This window comes from Sciurus vulgaris, assembly GCF_902686455.1.
Source record: "Sciurus vulgaris genome assembly, chromosome: 3".
Lineage (NCBI taxonomy): Eukaryota > Metazoa > Chordata > Mammalia > Rodentia > Sciuridae > Sciurus > Sciurus vulgaris.
In genome coordinates, this window is record NC_136463.1 from 130,203,638 (window position 1) to 130,226,990 (window position 23,353).

The 23,353-nt window shown below is 40.0% G+C and overlaps 1 protein-coding gene across 4 annotated transcripts; it reads right to left on the reverse strand.

Moving 5' to 3' along the window:
- Positions 1–3,168: 3,168 nt before the first annotated feature.
- On the reverse strand, positions 3,169–23,228 carry LOC306656698 (uncharacterized protein). 4 transcript variants are annotated; one of them, XR_013762611.1, is made up of 2 exons: positions 6,883–7,277; positions 3,169–3,573 (listed from the first exon to the last, which is right to left on the reverse strand). XR_013762611.1 is itself a non-coding variant. In XM_079132216.1 (2 exons), exons 1-2 carry the CDS (start codon positions 22,719–22,721, stop codon positions 3,497–3,499), a joined length of 684 nt encoding a protein of 227 aa, XP_078988342.1. In that variant the 5' UTR covers positions 22,722–23,226; the 3' UTR covers positions 3,178–3,496. The 4 variants fall into 4 exon arrangements, 2 of the variants coding, with proteins under 2 accessions (XP_078988342.1, XP_078988341.1); XR_013762612.1 differs by lacking the exon at positions 6,883–7,277 and adding an exon at positions 4,502–5,193; XM_079132216.1 differs by lacking the exon at positions 6,883–7,277 and adding an exon at positions 22,115–23,226 and having other exon boundaries at positions 3,178–3,573.
- Between the last annotated feature and the right edge of the window lie 125 nt (positions 23,229–23,353).

Consider the following 23,353-nt stretch of genomic DNA (forward strand, 5'->3'; position numbering starts at 1 on the left):
ATAGTTCAGTAAGCATCATTCTCTGCTATTTGCTTGATTTACCAGCTCATCAAAAAAAGAAGATGAGCAACTCTTATAAAACTAACATAACCCTTATAAGATTTTATCACCTATAAAACAACTGCAATTATGTCACACAAGGCATTGTAAGGCAGAATTATTGCTTCTGAACTAGCTGTGAAGGTAGGTTAAAAAATAACCACCAATTTTCACATTCACAGCAATGTCAACTGATCTCATCCATGATCACAGAATGTTTGAAGTGGAAGCAAAATGCAGTCTGAAAAATAAAATAAAAATAAATTACAAAATAAAAAAGGGGGGGGAAGAGGAAGGTATCAGAAGAGGAAGGTATCACAGAAGGCATCACCTTTCAAATTATGATTGTTGCTTGAGACTGCAAGAAGCATCAATCCCCAGAGAAGGCCATAAGGACTCTGGAGGGGAGGAGGGACTGCGGGAACACATGAAGGCCTTCATTCTGGGTCAGTTTCATTTTTTGGCATAAATTTTCTTGCTGATCTCGTAACACAGACAATTTGTCCTGGCCTTCTCTGGTGGCTGTAAAATGGGGATAAAGCTGTGATTCATTAGAAAACATTTATCAGTCCTAGATTATATCCTTATATCCAGGATTATCAAGACTTGAAAGAGGTAAAATAAAACTGTGGAAGGTAGGAAGTCAGTAACAACAAAACTCAGTGGATAATATATATTTTTTAGGAAAAAGTTAGATAAATACATAATAGTTTAAAAAACATCTTTATTGAGATACAACTCAAAATATAAAATTTACTTAAAGGCTACAATTTAATAATTTTTGTCATACTCATGGAATTGCACATCCATCACCACAATCTAAGTTTAATTTTAAGACATTCACTTTTATATAAATATTAATCATATACACATACATATTCTGGTTTATTGAATGAAAAAAATAAATTTATGGTCACTTTAGAGGTATTAATGCAAGGAACTGAGCCTCCTGAACTTCTCTGTCTATTGCTCCAGAAGGGAGTCGAAGAAGCAGCTCAGGGGTGGAGCCCTCACCTACCACTCAGGTGCTTGGAGCAAGATTGCTTTCTTCTCCCGCCAAGACCCCATCCTGACTGTAGGTGACACAGGGCCCTTCCAGACAGGTCTCAGCCAGCAGCTGTGCCACCCCAACTCAGGTCAGAGGTGCTGATGGTTTCTCAGTGCCCACTCTTGTCTGGTTACAACTCCTAACACATTTTTGAGGCAACCACAGATCATTGGATAATGGCTTTACTTTCCACTAACCTGGGTTAAGTTCAGATTGGATGTACACAGAGAACCTTGTCCCCACGCCTTTTTCTGTGTGTCAGATCTCAAATTCCTTGAACCACTTCCTGCTTCCAAACATGGTTTCTGTCCTCTGCTCTCCACCTCCCACAATCCTCAAACTTTTCTTCAACTCTAGGAAATCTGATTGCCACTCTTGGAAGGGCATCTGGGATAACTGGTTTTTGATGAACTGTTATTATTTTAGCGGCTAGACATTCCGCCAAAGAAGTATTTTCCTAAATGCAAATAACATTCTTTTCCAAGTGCTCCACTCTGGAGCGTCCCAGCTACCAACCACAGTCCATGTGGAACACTTCATGGATTAAAACAATAAATGTGTTCATCTGGGAAGAGGGAAGAAAATGAGAATGTTATTTTATTGGAAGACCCAAATGATTTAAAAATAAATACAGGGAAAATATAGCTCCCTTAGGTAAACTTTGCTGTGAAAAGGCAAACATCATAAAAAATGCGGTCTCTGTTTCAGGTACTCTGGAAACAAACTCACTTTCAGGTTTGGGGAGCTAGTCCAAGCGTTAACAGAGTTAAAGGAGGGATCCTGTGTTTGAAGGCTTCTATTGCACCTTCCTTTGCCTCTCAAATAATCTTTTCTATCTTGCAGAAGTTTTAAGGCTGGAATTTGGATATTGATAAAACAGTTAAACACTAGTTTCCGTAACATGTATTAAATAGTTTAGAATTTACAAACATTTGATAAAAATCACACGGGTTTACCTTTTCCTTGTCTGAAAGGAAACTGGGCAATCAAATTGTCGATGTAAAGAACTTTGATAACATAAAACTGTGAACTGATCAGGGCTCTTCCACGGTTTTCTAGCTCTCGCCATTCACCAGCACTAGTCAGGGACAGCAAGGGTCCTCCCTGCACTCACAGGGTGAATGCTCTGGAGCAGAGATAATTAAGGAACAGCTCCAATAGAGCCTAAGAATGCTGTGCTGGATAAAGAGGATGGTTCCTGGGAATTCGAGCAGGAAAGAGCAGCCTCATGGCATAAACTCACAGGTTCCTAGGGATACAACAATGTTAGCCTTACTGCTTAATGCAGAATATAAACCTACTCCTCTGTTCCTCCAAATCAGAGGCTCTTTTCCAAATCCAGGAAAGTGCCAAAATAGAGTGCTGCCTCAGTGCATTTGAAAGGAAATTTTCTACAATAAAGGAATTCAATTGCATATTTTGTGAATGGGAACAAACCAGCCATCTTTGTCATTTTTCTTTTCTCTAAGATGTTGGCTTGTGTCTGCTCTGATTGTTAAGGTTTTCATTAGAAAAAGTAGAATATATCCAACTCTTCTTTATTATTAATATGTTTTGTCTTTTGTGAGTGATGACTTTGAACAAGTAAAGTATCTCTTGTCTTTCTTTTCCATCCTAGTTGGCCATAAATCCTGCAACCTACAAGTGATAATGTGGTTTGGCTTTGTGTAATTGTGCTGGCTGGGGCTCTGGATACTCATGTCTCCAGTTTTATTGTATTGGGAAGACAGACAACTCTTCCAAGTTGCTGATGGAGATGTTGGCGGTGGCCCAGCTCTCTTGGGTGATGATATGTGAGTTGCTTACTCTAAGGAATTGCTTTCCTCTGACCAGCAATTTCCCTCATGGCAGTGTGTCCATCCTTTGGAAGACTATGAAGAAAGTAGGACTTTTCTTCCTCTCTCCATCAGTTAATGGGAAAGTGAGGGAGGGGCGGGAATGAACATGTTGAGTTTGAAAGTCTAAGAGATAATAGGTGAATCACCTTAAAGGCATGTACAGCAATTTAACCCTCCCTCCCTCCCTTCCATATGCATTAATTAAATACCTGATAAGTTCTGCATGACCCTGAGTATCCTAAAACGATATGATCTGGCATGGAAAAGACAATTATAAGGAGAAATTTGGGGAAGAGGTTCAGCTTTGACGGTGTATCTGTTAGGGTAACATTAACTGCTATAAAAATAAACTTCAAATTTTTGGTGACTTAACACAAAAGAAGTTTATTTCTCACTCATAGAACAATCCAAAGCAGATGTGCCTTATCTGTGAGAGCCCTTTCTCCATGTGGTGATAAAGGCTTCAGGCTTCTCTCTCGAGGCTTGGCCTTTCTCTCTGTCTTCAGAATCATTTCCAGCCCTAGGAGGTAGTGGAGAAGGCACAATCACTTCTCAGAAATCCTACTTCCGTTCACTTTCCATTGGTGAAACTTGTCACATGACCCCAGTCAGAGGCAAAGGAGGCAGAGAAGTAGTCTGGCCAGGCAGCTGCATGCAAAGTATGGAATAAGAAACAAAAACTGAGTAGACAGTGAACCACAAGGAGGATATGAATGAATTTCTCTCTCTCTCTCTCCACAATCTTTAGATGATAATGGATCACTCAGTAGGAGAAAACTGGTGGCCCTTCAGAGATAAGCTAAGAAAAGGACAAAGAGGTTGGGAGTCTCAAGGTTGGGATACTACCGGGTCCAAACTATTTTCCTAGTAAGAAAACATGATATTGTTTATGCCACTTCTCATTTTCAAATCCCCCATCACAGTGTGATTTTGTTCATTTTCTTGTTCTTTTTTCTTGAGGGGATCATAAAAATTAAGTCTAAAACAAATGCAATTCTTCAGAGAGCAAGTTTGGTTGCCCTTTAAGAGACCTAATTTACAAAGCTCCCTCTAATGGGTGCCGTCTTACAGTCAGGGAAATGAGCCACTACCTTAGCAGTCAGGTTTCTTAGCTTTTTTGCCTGACTCCCTTCCATTTTTCTTATAGCCTCAGTGAGCACAGTTTCTTTTCATCCTAATGTGGTGGGGGATAAAATGAAAGGAAAATTTCCTTAATTCAATAGTGAAACTTCCCAGTTGTGAAGCACTTTGAAATACAAACTAATTAATAAACACAACTCTGTTCCAAAGCAGTGAGGATTGCTGCTCTCATTGTTCATGGCTGAGGAGGCTGCAGTTAAAATAGGTTGCCCCAGGCTGCGCACCTCGTCTGTGGAAGAACTTTGAGGCACCAGCCCTGAATTCTCCCAGGATGGCATGCTGCCTCTGGAGAGTAATCGGCTTGTATACGGGTTGTAACTAACAGTGACTTCCTCAACGACTCTGCAGTGCCCCTGGCACCGGCTAGGCAATTAGTAATGTTCTTGTCACAAACTCTGAGTAACCCACTAAGGAGAATAAAGAATAAGTGACTCACCGGATGGCCCTCTCTCTTGAACACTTCGGGAGATTGAAAAATTACTTCTGTAATCACAAGCACTATGCTAAACTGGGATTCAGAAAGATGAGAAGAGATTGCTCATATCCTTGTGCTAAGACCTTAGTCTTAATTATTATCACTGCCATTTCATAGATAGAAAGATTGAGACCCAGATATTGTTGCTCCTAATGGTAGTCACTGACGGGTCTGTTACCCCAATGCCATCATTTTGTCTGGGCTCGACAATGATAATATGCTGTAGACAAATCAAACTCAGTTATTTCAGTAAGAAAAAAATTATCATAGGTGACATTATGTGTGAGGGTTCGCCTTGACCATATCCTTGGTGACAGAACAATTGGTTCTGATCGTCTTGTAACTGCATTATCACAAGTTGACCTCAGGGATAATGGAATCTGTAGCCAACCTGTAGAGCACAAAATGCTTTTACTGTATTCACAGGTAAAAATATTTATTTTTCCAACACTACATCATGGTATGGTTATGAGGTATAGGGTGGGCCTGCCGTTATCAACATGTTTGGCTTTCAAGTATATGAAAACTTCTTCAGATAGAACACAGATCTTTACAGAATCTTTATTTCTATCTTCTTTAAGTTTGTGCTATTTGTGTTAGTGAGGGATTAAAAGCTATGAATAAATCCAGCCAGGACATTGGGTTTATTTTTATTTGTGGCCACGGTGAGATTTGATATTGATGTTATAAAACTGCCCTGCTCAATTGGACAGCCAGCAGCCACATGTGGCTATTGAGCACTGTAACATGGTTTCTACAGATAGAAATATGCTCTACCTATGAGATGCACACTGTATTTGAAGACTTTATATGTAAACAAGTTTGCAAAGCATCTCATTATTTTTATACTGATTACAGGTTGAAATGATAATATTGTAGAAATGCTGGGTTAAATACAATATATTATTAAAATTAATATCATTTGTTTCTCTGTCATTTTTTTCCTGTGGCTACTAGAACATTTAAAATTCTATATATTAGATGGCATATTTCTGCTGAAAAAATGCTATCATCTGATGCTAACCTTTTAAGGGCTTCCTAAATATGAGACCATTATAAAGTAAAAATAATAAGTAAATAATAGGTAAATCCTTTGTTGTATAGGACAAGACAACAACGGTTAGGGTAGTAAGGTGGTATACAGGAAGTGTTCCTTGGCAGTAGGGAGGTGCCTACAGAAAAATTAATGTTGTGTTTGGGGCATTATATAGTTTATTGTCCAAACCCAGACACCCTGAGGGTTAATGGAAGTGCCATAATACTGGCACAAAATGCATAAAATGGAATGTCAGGAACCAATCAGGACATATATTCATATATTCCTAGTTATATTTAATGAGAACCATTTCTCAGACATGAGATCTATGGAACAGAAAGGATGGATGGCTGATCCCCATAGGTTGATGGGAAGGGAGGGACCCTCACTCATAATGGAAGTCCTAAGAATTAGGACCAGCAGTCCTAGAAGTTATCTTTTCTGATGGTGACCTTCTATTGAATAAATGAGATGCAGCAGGCATTTGGGCCCTGTGAGTGGAAGGTCTCTCACATGCCCATCAGGTCACATACCTAGAAAATGGCTTTGATGGATCTGTCTCATGGGTTGTGGAGAGATTTCTCTCTTGACTGGTGTCTAATGAACCCTCAACTTTCTCTTTACTTCTGTGTTCCTCATTTAAGAGGGTGGAAAGAGAGAGGACCCATGAGCTACATCTTCTTAATGCCACAAGCCCATCATTCTTCTCAGGTGTTCCTACTAGACTTGGAGAAAAACTAATGGCTATGCTATCTTGAGCAGTGCTTTCAACTCAAACTAATGCATATGTTATTGTATATGTATGTTATTGTATCTCATATTAATGTATATGAGAGATGAAGAGACTGAGGCTCAGAGACCATAAGAGATTTTCCCAGAGAGAGAATCACCGTGGAGATTTCTGAGGTGCAGGCTGGAACATTTCCCACTGCAACACACTGCTTCATGAAAGCACTTTATGAAAACTGCACTGCTTTGATTTCATTTAAGATAGAAGCTTGAATGTTTCCAGAGAAATCAAGTGTGACCATCTCTTTTTGTTTCCTATGCATGCAGTTACTTTGTGCAATTCCTTAGGCTTAAGGAATAATAACCACAGCAGGTCCAGCGAATGCCCAGTGCTGCTGGAGTTCCATGATGCCGACCCACATTATTTAAGTTTTCATTCACAATCTCCTTTAGGGTGACTTTGTGTACCTGAAGTGCCCGTTCAAGATCAACAAACGGCTCAAGACAGATTTTTCAGCCAGAGGAAAGAATTATTACCTTACCATCAGTCTAATGAAAACAGAGGTGAAATACCAACCTGCACTAGATAAACAGCACACCAAGCCATCCATCACCCTGGGCTGGCCGCACTGAGCACAGAGCCAAACCCATTCCTCCAGACTCTGCCGTGCCTCACGCAGACAGGCGTTCACAGCATCAGAGAGCTGGGGCCTTTCCTGGCAAGTTTCTGTCAGCATAAAGACCTGGACAGGAATCCTTGAACTCTTTCTGCTGCCAATCTTGATTCCATTCTTTCTTTCGCCACAGAAAGCAATAGCTTCTTAGGGGTGTGCTTCTCACTCGAATGCTCTGTTAAACGGGGGTTCCCCAACAGAACATGATTTCTCCCATTGGAGCTACTCAGAACCTCCAGGGGCATCGCTCTTTCTCAGAACCACCTAGTGAAGAATTAACCTATTTATTCACTTAAGAGAAATGCCGGCCTGGGCACTCTGGGTAGTACAAGTTACCTGTCTAGGAGCTCAAGGCTTAGTGAAAGAGATAGAAATTTTGCCCCTGAATAGGCCTTATACTTTTCATGTCTATCACTCATGTTACCTTTACGATATCATGTGGGGTTGAAGATGCACTATTAAACTCACTTCAAGAAGAGGAAGCTATGACTTGGGTAGTGTCACCCAAAGTCATAGTCAGAAGAAAATTAGAACTCTGAATATTCTTTCTTTTAATTAAATTTTTTTATTTTTCAAAATTAGTTATACATGACAGTAGAATACATTTAGACACACTGTACACAAAAGGAGCAAAACTTCTTCTTCCGGCTGAACATGGTGCAGAATCACACTGGTAGTGTAATCATACATGAATACTGGGTAATAATATGTTTCATTCCACCATCCTTCCCATCCCCCTCCCCCCACTCCCCTCCACACAATCCAAAGTCCCTTCACTCCCCACCCCCATATGGGGGCTTATCAGAGAAAACATTCAGACTTCAGTACTTTGGGGTTTGGCTTACTTCACTTAGCATGATAGTCTCCAGCTCTGTCTATTTACCTGCAAATGCCATAATTTCATTCTTCTTTAAGGTTGAGTAATATTCCATTGTATATATGTACCACAATTTCTTTATCCTCAGAATAGTCTTTATGTGTGTAGTTAGATTTCAATCTGTTGAACGTAGCTTAATGATTTTCTTTTTGACAGACGTCTTTGATTCTGTTTTCAGATTTTCCCTTTTATTCTAGAATCTTAAAACCAAATCTTTATAGCATCTACCTACTCAGGTCCACAGAAAATCCCTACCCAACTGTGAGTCCTCCATCATTTTCTTCTAAAAGTTAGTCCTAGTAGTCTATCTTTTGATAGATTATAACATGTGTACTTAAATCTAGTAGCAATTTGCATGTGACTACTCTCAAACTCAGAGTCTAAGGCAAATACAAGGTTATGGGTCCTGGTTTAAGACTAGTATATTTTTTCAATCCATAGGGTCCTGAGTCTTCACTTATGCCCAAAGATCTGGGTCTCCTAGCAGTAGTGATTCTGGTAGGAAAAGCAACATTTCTGCTGTTGACTGTGAACACTTTATGCCAACCAAATGGAAGGAAATCAATGAGATCAAGATTAGTATTGTAATCAGTCATTATTTCCTCACTCAGGGTGGTAAACCACCAAGTTTATGGGTGGATTCAGAGTATAGCAGTCCCTCACTTATCCACAGATTTGCTTTCCACTGTTTCAGTTACCTGTAGTCAATTACAGTGCAAAAATATTACATAGAAATTTCCAGAAGTACACAATTCATCATTTTTAAATTGCGTGCCATTTTGAGTACTGTGATAAAATGTTGCTCTGTCCTTTCCAAGACCTGAATCATCCCTTTTTCTGATGTTTCCCCTCTGTATATGCCACCCTCCTGTTAGTTACATACTAGCTAATTTCAGAGTGCTTATGATTAAGTAATCCTTATTTTACTCAATAATGGTATCATAAAAGAATCATAATGGAAACACAATTGAATACTAAATAGATCTGTGGAATGCTTATGATGTGATATGCACGAAGCACATATTATCTTGTTTAATACTTACAGCATTCCCATGATGTATTAGTATCCCCAATATATGAATGGAGAAATTGAGCCCAGCCTAAGATGACAATCTTGTGAAAAGCAAGACCCAGGCATTTTTCAGGATATTCAGAGATGGTCCTACTCTATCTAGTCAATTCACAAGAAACTGATGGCCAATGCAAGATGTTGGCTATCTGTGGTGGTGGATATCCTGTTCCAGAGTGTAGAATACCTTTCCTCCCATCCATGGTCACAACTTCTTGGTATCATATTATCCAAGAAACTGCATCAATATTCAGAAACCTGCAAAGGGAGAGTGAATATAGTATTGGAGGGTGTTCTCTGCAATTTATGGGACAGATGAGAGGACATTCCAAGTCTCTCTCTCTCTATCTCTCTCTCTCTCTCACACACACACACACACACACACACACACACACACACACACCCCTTCTCAGTCTCTGGTGACTGGAGTACCCCCAACTCTTGGGCAATTCCAGATCAGTCACAAAATCCTCCCTCTCTGATTACTTACTTTGTGTTCCAGTGCAAGGTCACATACTTTCATTAGCTTGAGCCAAGCTGTATTCCAAGAGCTGGTATGTTTTGCAAATCAGTTCTTTAGTCTGCTAGTAAGATGGCTTAAAGAGGGAGAAAAAAATGGGTGGCTATGGAGCTCCATGGTTTAAAAAAAAATGTTTTAAATAATGCAAATGTAGGCATAGCTAAATGGCATCGTGACTATAAAAGATTGTCCCAAACTGATTTGAGAAGCATTGCAGAACTTGTGTTCCTTGTAGTCTTGGGCTATACCCAGACTTCTTCTGAATCACTTTTTCCAAAGGGTCCAGAAACTCTTCATCTCCTTCAATTATGCATTTATTTAACTAAATGTTCAGAGGTCAACCACTTGCCCTATTTCCAAGCTTTTGAGAGACATCTTTCTGTTACCCCAACTACCATCTGCTATTTATTTCCAGTGCTTCTAACCTTCCAATTAATAGAGGAATGAACTTTTAAGTAACCACTATTTTACCGGAACTGTGACTAACCATATTAACATCTCACCCACTGTGGCTGTGCCATAAAATGGTAGTGATAAGAAGAGCTGAGATTTTGGACTTTTCTTCTGTGGTTTTGAAACTTGGAAGTAATCCAGCTGTTGGGTCAAAGACAATCTTCACCTGCACTGTTTCAGATCCATCATGCGTGGGAAATGGAAAGATAAAGTTACACCCAGTGAGGTGCTGAAACATGGGAAATGGAACCGACCCGAGGGCCACGTTCATTAAAGCAGAGCTCTGCCAAGCAGGGCTTATCAACTGAAGGGAGCAGAGACTCCCCAAACGTGCACAGTTCAAGATCAAACCCAGTAAGCCCTTGCCCATGCCTAAAGGGCACATAGAGGACCCATTTGAAGCACAGCCTGAACTTGGCTGGCATCAACCCAAATTCCTACAATGGCCTTTGATCATGTAGCTCTAGATGTCATAGGATTTCAGACCAAACTGAGGCTTGTCTCCTCCACTAACAATGACAAAATAATGCTGGAGATTAGAGGAAAGAAGGGAAGGCCCAAAACTTCAATCGCCTGCCAAGAAGGTAGCACTATCTTTTATTTTTATTTTTTGGTGTTGGGAATTGAACCCAGGGCCTTGTGCTTGCGAGGCAGGCATTCTACCAACTGAGCTATACCCCCAGCCCCATAGCACTATCTTGATAGGCAATCAGTGCCTCACACTCTGTCTTTGAACCACAGGTCAGAAGTGAGACACTAACACACTATCTTCCAAGATAGTGTGTCTTTTCATATTTCTTGCTTGCTATTATGTTCATGGGCACCAATAGCTTTATGTATGTTAACATGCATTTCTCGAGTGAATTTATACTTTCTGGATAATGTCATGTGCTATGCCTAGATTCTAGACAAACATAATGAAGATTTGATTTTCTTTGGAAAATGGAGCTCAAACCAAGTCCTAGTCTGGAAAGCTGTTCTCACAATCAGTTTTGAAGGTAGTGTTGTTGGTCTAGCCCTTTTTTTTTGTTTTCTTTGTTCTTTTCTTTTTTTTTTTTTTTTTTTGTGTGTGTGTGTGTGTGCACCTTTTTCTCAGGAGGCTCCACTCATGCAGTCTGCAACTGGCTGGGAGCCAAGTGTTGAGAGAAGGAAAGCTGGTGTGTGGTGTGTGCTGATGGAGCATGCGCGGCCCAGGGCGCCCTTGGCCGTGCTGAGTGATGTTCCACACCGTTAGCCTGGGCCAGATGTCCTGCACAGAAGGGATTTGAGGAGCCCACACCAGTTATGAACTCTGGAGTCTGTCTGTAGCTATGAGGAGGTATTTCAATAAAGGAATTCCTTCCACTTGAGTCCCCTTTCTGGCATGTCTAATACTCTTTCCCTGTGCATGAGGTAACTATGAACGGTGCTAAATGTCACCTAATGAATTGGTTACTTTCATTGCTAATTATACTAATACAGATGCTCTTTGACTTATGATAGGGTTTCATCTCAATAAACCCATCATGAGTTGAAAATATCAAGTCAAAGAGGCACGTAATACGCCTAATCTACTGAATGTCATAGTTCAGCCTCACTTGCCTTAAATGTGCTTATTTTGGCTTATGGTTGAGCAAAATCATCTAACACAAAGCCTATTTTATAGACAATGTAATTTATTGAGTACTGTACTGAAAGAGAGAAACAGAACGGTGTTGTGGGTACACCTTGTAAGGTGAAAAATCTTAAGTCCAACCATCTTGCAGCTGTCTATGGCAGCCAAAGAACAAGGTTCCCTGAATAACTGGATTAAAAACAACAAACACCCACGAAACCACAACTATCTTCTATGTTGTTGCTATCAATCATTCATCCCCTAACTTCCTCTACAGAGGAATATTCTAAAAAAAGATTCTTTGGCAATCAAAGTTACCTACTTCTATGTTCTTCCACCTCCATGTTTAAGTCTCCTGCAAGGACACCACATAAGATCATGTGCTCCCTGAGTCACAGGTGGCTTTCACATAAGCTCCCAGGGTGGCACTTGGTGTTGAGATCCTTTCACTCAACAAACTCATGGTGGCTGAGCTTTGTTCCATGTTGAATTACTATCATTGTTTTAAATCACTAAAATTGTCATTTAAAATTATTATTTAACATAGTCTTTAGAGCAGAAAAGAACACAGCCTGATCTGTCTGTTGGGATCTTCCAGTCTAAAGTGCACACACTAAATAATAAGAGAGGCAGTCCTGCTACCATCAATTCCTTATGTGCAGGATCAAGATTCTTCTCCCCTGCCCCTGCTCTCTGTGCTCCAGCCCTGCTGACCTTCTTCATGTCCCTGAATCACACCAGTTGGGCCTTTGCACTTGTAGTTTCCTGGACCTGACTGCTTTTCTCCAGCTCTTTGAACGACTTGCCCTTCTCTTCCTCAATTCTTTGTTAAAAATGTCACCATCTTATTGAGGCCTCTCTGCCTATCTAAAGTTCTCCCTGCACCTGATGCTTTCTTTCCTCTTTCCTTATTTTAGTTTTCTTCTATGCATTTATAGCTATACTATAAAATACCACATCTTTTATTTTAGTTCATTTTAGTGTTAATCTCCACAACCAGGACAGAGTTTTTGTTTGCTTTTGCTGCCTGTTGTAGGGCACATTAGGAGTGCTTTGAATGAATGAATGAAGAATGATTAAATGAATGCAGGGTCAGGTGCTCTGCTTGTCACTTGTAATCAAGACAAACATAGTTTCTAGTTGCAAAGAGTTTTTACTCTTATGGTAAAGAGAGATATCAAGTAAGTAATTAAGATAAAATGTGTCCAAATAAAAAGCCGCACATGGTACATATAGCAGCTTTATTCATAATTCCCAAAACTTGGGAGCAATGAAGCTGTCTTTCAGTAGGTAAATGGATAAAATGAACCGTGGTACCTCCAGATAGTGGGATATTATTAATCAATTAATAAGTGTGTTATGAAGCCATGAAGAGACATGGAGGAAATTTAAGCTCATATTACTAAGTTAGTGGAAAAAGTCAATCTGAAAGGCTTCCTACTGTATGATATTAACTGTATGACATTCTGGAGAAGGTAAAACTCTGAAGATATAGAAGAGATGAGTGATTTCCAGAGAGGTTGAGTGGGGAAGGAGGGATGACGAGGCAGAGCACAGAGAATTTTTAAAAGGACTGTTGAACTACTCTACATGATACTATGATGGATATGAGTCATGGTTCATGTAAAGGGTGAACTTAGGGATGATGACAATGTATCAGTGTAGGTTCACCAGTTGTAGCAAATGTACCATGCTGGCTGGGCAGGTTGATCATGGGGCAGGCTGTATGTGTGCAGAAGGGAGCATATGGGAAACCTCAGTACCTTCTGTTCAATCTTGCTGTGAATCTAAAATCGCTCTACAAAATAAAGTAAAAAATAAAGGTGTAATTAATTTATGGGCAAATCTAAGTATCTTAAGATAATTATTTGAACCCAAGATGGATAATCATAGTTCATATCTTGGGGAAAATATTTCTTGAAGGGAACTGTGAAAGGAAATGTCTGTGGAGCCTCACCTGGTCTCCCTGTGGATGTGTTTAAACCGAGACCTAGGCTTTACGTGCAGGGCCACAAGCAAGAGAGAAAGTGGCCGCTGGGCTTATAGGAACTAAATAGCCACAGTAGGTTCCAGGTGGTTGAAGCTGGTCTAGAGAAGCAAGAAGGACTAAGAGAAAGGGTATTAGATCTTGAAATTCTGGCAAGCAATCTTCAGGATCGCTTGAGGAGCCACTGTGGGGTTTTAAGCAAATGGCAGGATCAAAATACCATTTTAACCAGATTTAAGAAAAGACAAAAAGTAAAAAAGAAGATCTCAGTGTGTGCAGACCATCCAATCTGTCCCTGTAAGAACTAGCCAACCGAGGGACAAACCCCAAAACAAACAAATTGGAAGCATATAGGGGAGAAATGAAGTCATCTCTTGGGTACCTTACAATTCTAGGAACACTGAGCCATCCCTGCCTTGGCATTTCCCCCACCGTGTAGCCCGTAATGACAAGGTTCTTTCATCCAGTCAAAGCTACTCACCCTTCACAAATCCAGGTGCAGGCCACTTCCGCTGGCGAACCCTTCTGCAACCTTCTGTCTTCACAAACACTCTCCTTTGATCTAAAGCACTAAGGTATACACCACACACTTTAGCTCTTTATGGTCTACCTTCTTGAATAACCTGAGATTTTATTACCCCAAGTAGAATATCCTCTCCTTGTTAATGAGGATCCCCACATCCCACCCCTCCACCCACCTGGAGGAGGGGTGAGAACACACAAGGTGATCGCAAAATGTACCAATTAATTTGGGTTCAGATCACTGAGTGGACACTCACACTCTAGCCCTCCAGTGGTTCCATAAAGAATCTCACTTTATGCATGAGAACATCTGGGCCCATGTGGGTCAGCAGGGAAAGTCAGGGGAAAAACTAAGGCTGAGAGGTACTATCTGGCTAAAGGTAGTTGATTGACCAAGTTAAGAAAAGAAAAGAAAGAAACAGAAAATGTGGAAGATTGTTGGACATTTGTAAAGAACAAAAGCAGAATATTCAAAATTTAAGAGCAAATTTCAAATCTAGTCTGAAATTAGGTATCTGCTATAAGAATACCCATTAGTAACAGATAAACAAAATTCAGTGAAATTTGGTCAACTGTGTGACACAAATATCACTATTATCGGTTTGAATTCAGAATATACGAGAAAAGTTCTATCTCTAGAGTAAGCTATCATAGTTTGCCACCCCCATCCCTCCCTTCTCTGTCCCCGCTCCCCTTTCTTTCTGATATTGATAATATTATGAGCAGATTCAGTCAAGAGGACTTCACTCACATCTTTCTCTAGTGTCTCTTCACTAGCTGACAGGGCTAAAGAAATGGATCAACAAAGCCAGTGTGTCATCTCTTGCCTCCAGTTCAAAATCTCAGGTATGAAAGTACAGTGTGTTTTCAGTGAAAATTTGATGATGTTTTACTAAGGCCTTGTTGAAAGAGACAACAGTGAATGGGCTACACATTGCTGATTTAGATGGAGTAGCTCATCAGATGTTACAGTGTGCTCGACATAGAAGTTATAGCAGGTCCCCTCTGCCAAAACTTTGCAAAAATCATTCCACGTTTATTTTGTGCATGAGCCACAGCATGAAGGGGATGCCAATCACACAGCTCTAGATGCACGGGTGTGAGCATTTCTACTCCAGGTCCTATATTCAAGAGGTTATAACTTGGCCATAAAAACTAATCACGGAATGAATCTTGGCATATAAAAGTCACTTCCCAGAAGGATTTTTTGAAAATACAAATTAGGAAAAACTCCACATGCTTTGCCATTCTTACATTCCCCACAGGTCCCAAAATGAATTAGCAAGTCTTTCCCCTTATCTCATGGAAATTGCCTACCTCAGGGCCGTGGGTCAGTTTTTAACCTAACTTGTCTGGTAAAGGTTATCACTCCAAGTGAAAGGAATTAAGTTCTATTTTGCTACAGGAAAATATTTTCCTTCAGGTGATGACAGGAGGAGGGAAGGTCAGCTAGCACTAAAAGCTCATGTTTGAGTTCAAGGCTATTTCTGAATGTGAACAAGATTCAAATATTGCAGCTATGCATTCAGATGCTCTCTCTTTTTGACCACTCTCTAAAATTCTAGGTGACGCAAAACTGTGAGAACAAAGATTCAGTCTTGTTTATCTCCTGCAACTCCAGTATCAGAAATTTACTGACTGCAAAGTGTGTTCTAGGTATTTTGTAGAAATTGTGTAAGACGCATTCATTACTGTCTTCATTCCACAAACAAGGAAACTGAGGCACAGACCTATTAAGTAACTTTTCACAAGTCATAAAGTGAAGCTAGAACTAACCCTAGACCTGGGGGCAGAGGTCATAAATCTGGGTATGCTCTCTTTCGTCTTAACAGAGGTAGGCCCTGCTAACAAGTACTAAGACTTAACTGGAACAAATTACTCACAGTTAAATACATACTGTAAGGGGCTTGATTTTGCTAACATGCAATTAAGTGTTTGGGAAGTGCTAGGACTTTGCTGATATGAGCCTGAGTAAAATGCCAACTCAGGCTGCCCCTCCACTTAGCGTGTCCATTTTTACCCACCCTATCTTTGCTGATTTCCCATTTTCCAATGGGACAATTTGCCAATTGTCATTTTTCAATTGAGTCAAAAAGTGTTACCAGAGTTAACTGATCATTGATGAACATGACCAGAAGCTAGAAAAAACTCTTGTGCTCCAAGCTGTATTCCACACAGGTACCTGGCCTCAGCTAGGCTAAGCTCCCTGGGTTACCCTCAACTGATGATTCACATTCATGTAAGTGGAACTGGTCCTCAAACAGCAGCTAGTTATTAAAGTTTTTGATCAGATCCTCCCACAATATGTAGTAGAAAAAGTCCAATTTGCCTGGCTTCCACCATTTCCAAAAATCACTTTTTCTTCTCAATGTTAGTAATTTTAATTGAAAAAGAAAGGGAAAAAAATTCTCCAATACCAAATCTTTTACCATTTTCCACATTTTTTATTTTTATTATAAGCCCCACAGGCAAAGACTAAGTCAGTTTCTATACTTGGCATACAGCCTGCTGCAATATTGATGATATAATATCAATCATGATTATAAGTTATCCTGTTAGTATCATGAGAATATTATTTTCAAAGCTTTAATAAGATGCTTGAGCTTTTAAGATGAATGGTTTAAAAGTCTAAATTCATATTCCTGCCAAATACATAGGACATATTTTTCAAAATTGTTTTTGTCCCTTGGGTCAGTAATACAGTTTATAATCATCATAAAATTTCATTCTTAATTCCTTTTAATTTATCAGAAGAAAAATATGTATGGTTATTACCCAATTAAAATACTCCTGATGCTTTTGAGGTAGGTATTATGGGGTTTTTGGAGTTTCACTGAAGACAATTAAAAAAAAAAAAAAAAAGAGCAGCTGGGTAACTTCAAAGTGATTCTAAGTGCTTGGAGTCTGTGGAGATGTCAGCTGTTCCTCGGTGCCCTGCTCCCACCTGTCCTGTGCTCATATCATTTGTGATGCAGCAAAGGAATAACTAGAACATTTAACCCGTATGGAAGGTGTGGGAGCATGTAACTGAAGTTAGGATTTTCATTTGGTAGCTAGAGAATCCATTCTGATACTTAAAGTTGGCTTACAGTTGCTAAAAGCAGACTAGAAACAGGGTCCCTCAGAAACCTGAGACAAATGTGTAAGTGTGGAGTCTATCCTCTAGGCTGGACATAGTGTGGTCACTTCTGGAACACAGGTGGTATGCCCTTGGGATGGATGCTTTGTGAAGATGTGGCTAAAGGCATTTTCTCCAGAAGATTGACTGCCACTGGCCAGAAAGCAGCCTGCAAGGTGTCCATACACAACTCAGGAGGGCTGAGTCTGTTACCAAGGTTACAATTTCTTCCAGAGAAATTAAGTGGGACAAAGTGATTAATATCCCACAAAAAGGAAATGCACAGGCATCAAAGTTGCCTTCCAAGTTATTGTGAAAGAATTACAAACAGAATTTAGGCCAATATGCCTTCATTTGACACATTTAATTTTCTGCCTAGTTTCTTATTTGCTCATGATCTTAAACCAGAATTGGATTGAAATCTATTTTTTCACTCAATTTTCAGAATATTCCTCTTTTCTTCCTTTTTTTATTTTAACCCATTGTTGGAGATTGAATAATCCAGGGCCTTGAGCATACAAAACAAGCATTTATCACTGAGCTATATCCCCAGCACAACTTATCAGAATGTCTTAATTTCACGTACACACGCCCAGTTCTCTGAAAAGAAAGCCCTTAAAGTTAATAAACTTCTAAATGTTTACTTTCAAATTAGATGGAGACACTCTTGATCGTATTGCAAAGATGGCTGACTTGTGCTCAGACTTTCAAACAATTGGAAAGTTTCTCCAAGAAGGCAAGTTAGATCTTTGCAATAGAAACACAAGGATTAGTTGGTGGGTGTGGTAGAGTCAGAGTTTTTAAAATACCTGCAATGGGTTTCATCTGTAGGGTGTGCTATGGTTTACAAAGAACTCTGCATGCAATTATATCATTTGATAAAGTAAGCATACCTATCATTCTTAGAAACAATTCACAGTTGTCTCCTAATACACTTTATGACAGATATTTTCTTTCAAATACATTTTACTAGAAGCATTTAATTGTAGGGTTCATATCACAAAAGATGATGAAGTGGTATGAATTCTTAAGTAGAAATCATACCATGTTTTTACAAGGACACCGATTACTTTACTACTTAGATGGGTTTCACCCACTGTGGCACATTTGGCACCAGTCACTGTGCTATGCTCTGGCATGAGAGCGTAATGCCTGAGCACCAGTTACTCCGGTTCTAGAAAGCTATGAATTTTGATATATGGCCTCTCATTATGAAAGCTTACTTCTTTATGGCTTCACCAGGTGAGTGGATGGCTCCAGGCTTTTCTTTTAGGCTCTCTGACCTAGAGGAATGAAGCTTGGAACAGGGGCTCTGCAGGCACTAACTTGTTAAGAAAATCCCACAGCTGCAGTCTGCATCCAGCGGGCCGGGAAACTCAGCCAGGGAACATGGAGTCACTGAGTTTTTCAAAGTAGGAACAGAGCCCTAACTTGTAAGGAGGTTAGCCACACAGGTGACAAACTGCTATACTTCAAAGACAGGAAATCCCTTCAAACGTTAAATTGTAAGGACACAAAATGACCTACATTCAGGAAAACAGGGAGCCAGTCATTCGGTGTCACGTTTGTTCCAGTTTAATGAAGCGTGTTTGGTGGATATTACCTGGTCCTGACGACAGCTACTCCAAGTAGATGGTAACCTTTTCCACCAGAAACCCACAGTTTCAAGATCTATATAAAAGTCGCTAGAGTTCCCAGCAGATTGAAGTTACAATGTAAAGACTCTCTCTGGGCCAGTTTTCACCCTTAAAATTAGTCTGGTTTAAAATTACGATTCCTCACAACGTTTAAGAAACTCCATGAAAATGTTTTAAAGTCTTCCTGAAGATCAAAACTAAGGGAATGCATGAGCCTCCAGAGCAGCTTTGGAAAATGAGCAGATGGATTGCTTAAGATCTGGAAGCTAGCCTGTAAGTGTCCCTGGTATTGAGGCATGGGATTCCCCAATTGCTTTTCCCAGCTCAGAATCCAAAGTCTACATGGGTTTCTTGCTAATTCTCAAAAGTCCTTAGGACTGTGGATGTAGCAGTTTGAACCATGTGTCAGTATTAAATTTCTCAAAGTAAAGGGCAGTGAGTATGATGAAGGGGGCAGAGAAATAGCACATGTTCTTTTTTCTCATTGTTGGGCCTCTGTTCCCCCAGCACTCTGAAGGATGATGGGACCAATACATAGGGGGAAGGCAATGGTTGGAAGAAAGCCAATCCCACCTCAGAACAAAAAGTTGTCTTTGTGTGTTTACATTTTGAAAAAGTGAAAATTCATAAAGGGTTGAGATTGGAAAATTCCTGGGAAACCAAAAAGTTTAACCCACATTCCATAGTTTTATCAAGTTAAGCTTCTCTGAGCAAGGAGGTCAAAGTGAACTGTTTCCCGCTTACAAAGCAAGCAAACTTATTTTGTATGTATAGCTATAAACTGTTTGCAAGTTTCCTAAGTCAGGCACTCGGGATGAATTATGAATGGAATTAGCCAGCTTGACTTGGAATTTCCTTACTTTTACTAGTCTTTAAACAAGATTTTTATACATTCATATGTAATCGATGGAACCAACACATGAAATGGTCCTTCACATAAAACACTCTGTTTTAGAGTGATTTTGCAGTCAAGGAAACTTAAATATGAACTTCTAATGTGGAAAAGGTAGTTTTTACAAGTTAAACTGATGAGGGGCCACAAGATTTCTGTCATAAACTAAAATTAAGTTTATATTTTAAAATACAATATTGAATTATTTGCTTGCTTCCATAAAGCCAACCTGCTTCTCATATTCTTAACTTTAGTCACCTTAAAAATACATAAATTGGGCATTTGGTTGTTGGATTTTCAAGTTGCAGGGTAGATAAATTTAGATATTCATAAATAAAGAGAAAATCCTTTCTGAGTGCAAAACTAACTTTAAAATTATAATCCAAAGGTGAAATCCCCTGATAGAACTTAAGCTATTAGGTACTTTGTACCTTGTATATTTTCTTTTGGGTAAAATTTGCACTGTCTTTTAAAATTTTTCCTACAAATTGTCATAACCAAATTGATTTCAGTAGTAATTTGTGTAATATAAAAAGTGAGACCAGGATCAATGCCAAGTTTTAGAAAGAGAAATGGACTTGGATTGTGTTTTAGTCCAACAAGGCACATGTTCAAATTTATTCCGTGTATATCAAAAGACAATCAATATAAAATATTTTTCACTTTTTTAATGCAGAAGGTCAATGGAACAAACTTCAATAATTTTTGGCATATAGATGATTAAACAATTACAAGATTTAAAAGAAAGCCACTAATTAAAACATAAAATTTTCAAAGTTTAAAAAGCAGTTGGAAAAAATATTTCTGCTACTTAGATATAATTATAGAATTACTTGGTCATTTTAATGTTCACAGATTTCAGTAGCACAATGTGTCTACAAACTTCTCACTTTTTCAAGTCCCTCAAACATATATATTGAGAACATTCTTCTATTTTCTTCGTAATGTCTTAAAAGTTAGTCACTATCTTAACAGAACCATTTATTATGATTTTTTAAAAAATCTGATGATTGCACTAGTATAGGATGGAAAACAGTCTCTGAATTTCTTATTTTTTGGAAGGAAAAGGAATGATGTAAGAAAAGTACTTTACAATATGTTCTCATATTCATTTAAAATGTATAAATTTCCAGGTTGCTTTAGAAAAATGTTTGCTCTCACTATTTTACATAGACTGCATTTACAGGCTTAGAAATCCTCTTCCCTCCATTAAATTTGAATGGGGTTATATTAATCTTATTTAAAATTTTTTAAAAGACTACAGCAATCATATGTGTAGCTGAAGGGGTACAAATAATTGATTGTAATGTTTTAATATTTATGAAAATACTTTTTCAAAGGACAGATGACCTTCAATCTGAAATGTGAACACAGAACAAAATAATACAAGTACAAAGTTTCCTTCTGAACTTCATAAATCAGTGAAGAAATGTTTATCATAAATTTTAAAATGCAAAACTTTTAGTCTGAACTACTGAGGAAATCCTAGGTAGTAAAAATTTTTGTTTCTGCACTACCATAAACATACTTGCCCTGCATTTTCAAAGGCAATGCTGACCTACCACATTTACAATTGCTGTCTGCAGGGACTGGCTCAAAGGCAAGTCCTGAGTGTCATCTGTCCCTTCCCTGGGGGGCAGGAACATTGGGTCAAAATAGAATTTTATTATTTATATCCATTCTTTTAAATTCTGTTTTGATGATCTCTCAAAGCCTTTCATAGTAAATACCAAACCACTTTTAAGTTGACTTGTTTGCTTTTTTAACCCCGCTATTCCAGCCTATTTCAAATTAAATGTACTTTGCAAATGAAAATAAACATTGTCATTTAAGAATTGTTAATAATCTTTCTCATATAACTTATAACTAAAGAAGTCTAAAACATGGGGTATAATTTGTACCGTAAATCATATTTATTTCATGCTTGAAGTATTTAACATTATTCATCAAGAGACCCTCAGAGGCTCCATTTGCCCTTGAACATTAACCTTGCTACCTTAAAATCAAATGCCCTTGCCATTTGGAAAATTAAGAATGCAAGACGTCCTCGCCTTAGTAACCTATGCATGCCTCTACAGGAATCTGGAGGATTGTACAGTATATGGTAACTTTAACTTACCTCTTCTAGGCTTTAGTAACAGACTTACTTTAAAAGTTTACTTTATGGCAAAATATGGCTAATTAAAACCTTGCTTAAAACAAACTTAAAATCTTAGACACTCCTAAGGAAAAATGATGCCACGAAACACGCCACTGCCAACTGATTTCCCATTTCACTAACTTGGAATTAACACAGCGATACGGTCTCCGCAGGGCAGCGAGAGCATCATTTTGGAACGGCAAAACAGGACGTAGCACGTAGATTCTTTCTAGCTAAAAAGAACCCATCTTTCTTGCGCGCCGTCACCAACATTTTACTCCCTGGAAGACGAATATTTATCAGACCTCGCTCCCCTCTTTACAAACCTGCGCGGGGCTTTCGGGGGAAGGGGGAGACAAGACTTGGGTGGAAGCTGCATTTCTCGAGTAAAGCAAGGGCGGTCGGCAGAGGCGCAGCTCGAGCCACTTCCTGCCGATTCCTGAGTCCACTTGGAGCAGGGTGGAGAGGAAGCCAGACTTCTTTTCCCGGCGGAACTTCTACGCTGGGCTCGGAGGAGACCCTCAGGCGTGGGCCCCGGCGGAGGAGGAGTGGGGTCTCGACTGTGGCAGCGCGGCGCGCCTTGGCGCCGGGATTCGAGACCCGAGCGGGCGGCCCAGCGCGGCGGGGAGGCGGGGAGAGGTCCCCAGGGTAGTGGGGCACTCTGAACCCGGGAACGGGGCTGGGCAGGGAAGAACTCACTCGCAGAGCGGTGGTGTCTAGGGCGGGAACGCACTTGAACCCGCGACGGGGCGGATGACTCGCGGCAATCCGAGCGCACCCGCGCCCAGCGCAGAACTGGACGTAGGCCTCGCTAGTTCTTCGTCCTTTCGGGGCGGGGCGGCTAGTCCCCGGGCGCTTGCCTGGGAGGGGGCAGTGCGTTCCCTGGGGATTTAGCATCGCCGCGGACAGCGCATCCCTCTCCAGGGCTCCCATTCTGAAAGCGGGAGTCGAGGGCTGCCTGCGGCAAAGCTAGACTTACACTTCATTTTCTTCCGATTTGCAGAAAATGTCACAGGAGCGGGGGGATACCTCTCACTGTAAATATGATTTCGAGGGGGCGAGGGCTAGGCGTGCGCGGCTCCGGGCGGTGTGGGCACCCTGGCGGGGATTCCCGGTCTCGCAGCGCGCCCTAGTGGACACGCTTTCCTTCGTCGCCTCCCCCCAGACGCTCGCGCGTCTCCCTGCGCTCATTACAATCTGCAATATATTATTTCTTCCAAAGTATTGACAATGTGTGAGACTCCGGTAACCCCCGAGCTCTTGTCTGTAATCAGCACATTTATTCACATTTAGTGGGAAAAATCCGAATTAAATCCCCGTGACCCTGATTGGGTTACAGTGTCATTTTCCCTGGATCCTCTTTTAAATCCACTCCACACTGCTTCTCTGTCTATTACATGCTAATTTAATTTTACTGTGGACGATATTTTCAGCATTTGCTGAGGACAGTAAATTTTGTAGTTTATGTTATTTCACTTTTTATGACTTTTTAACACTTAATAAAATTTTATTAGAGCACTTTTGTGTTTACAAGGCCACAAAACTCTTGGCAGGTTGTCAGAAGT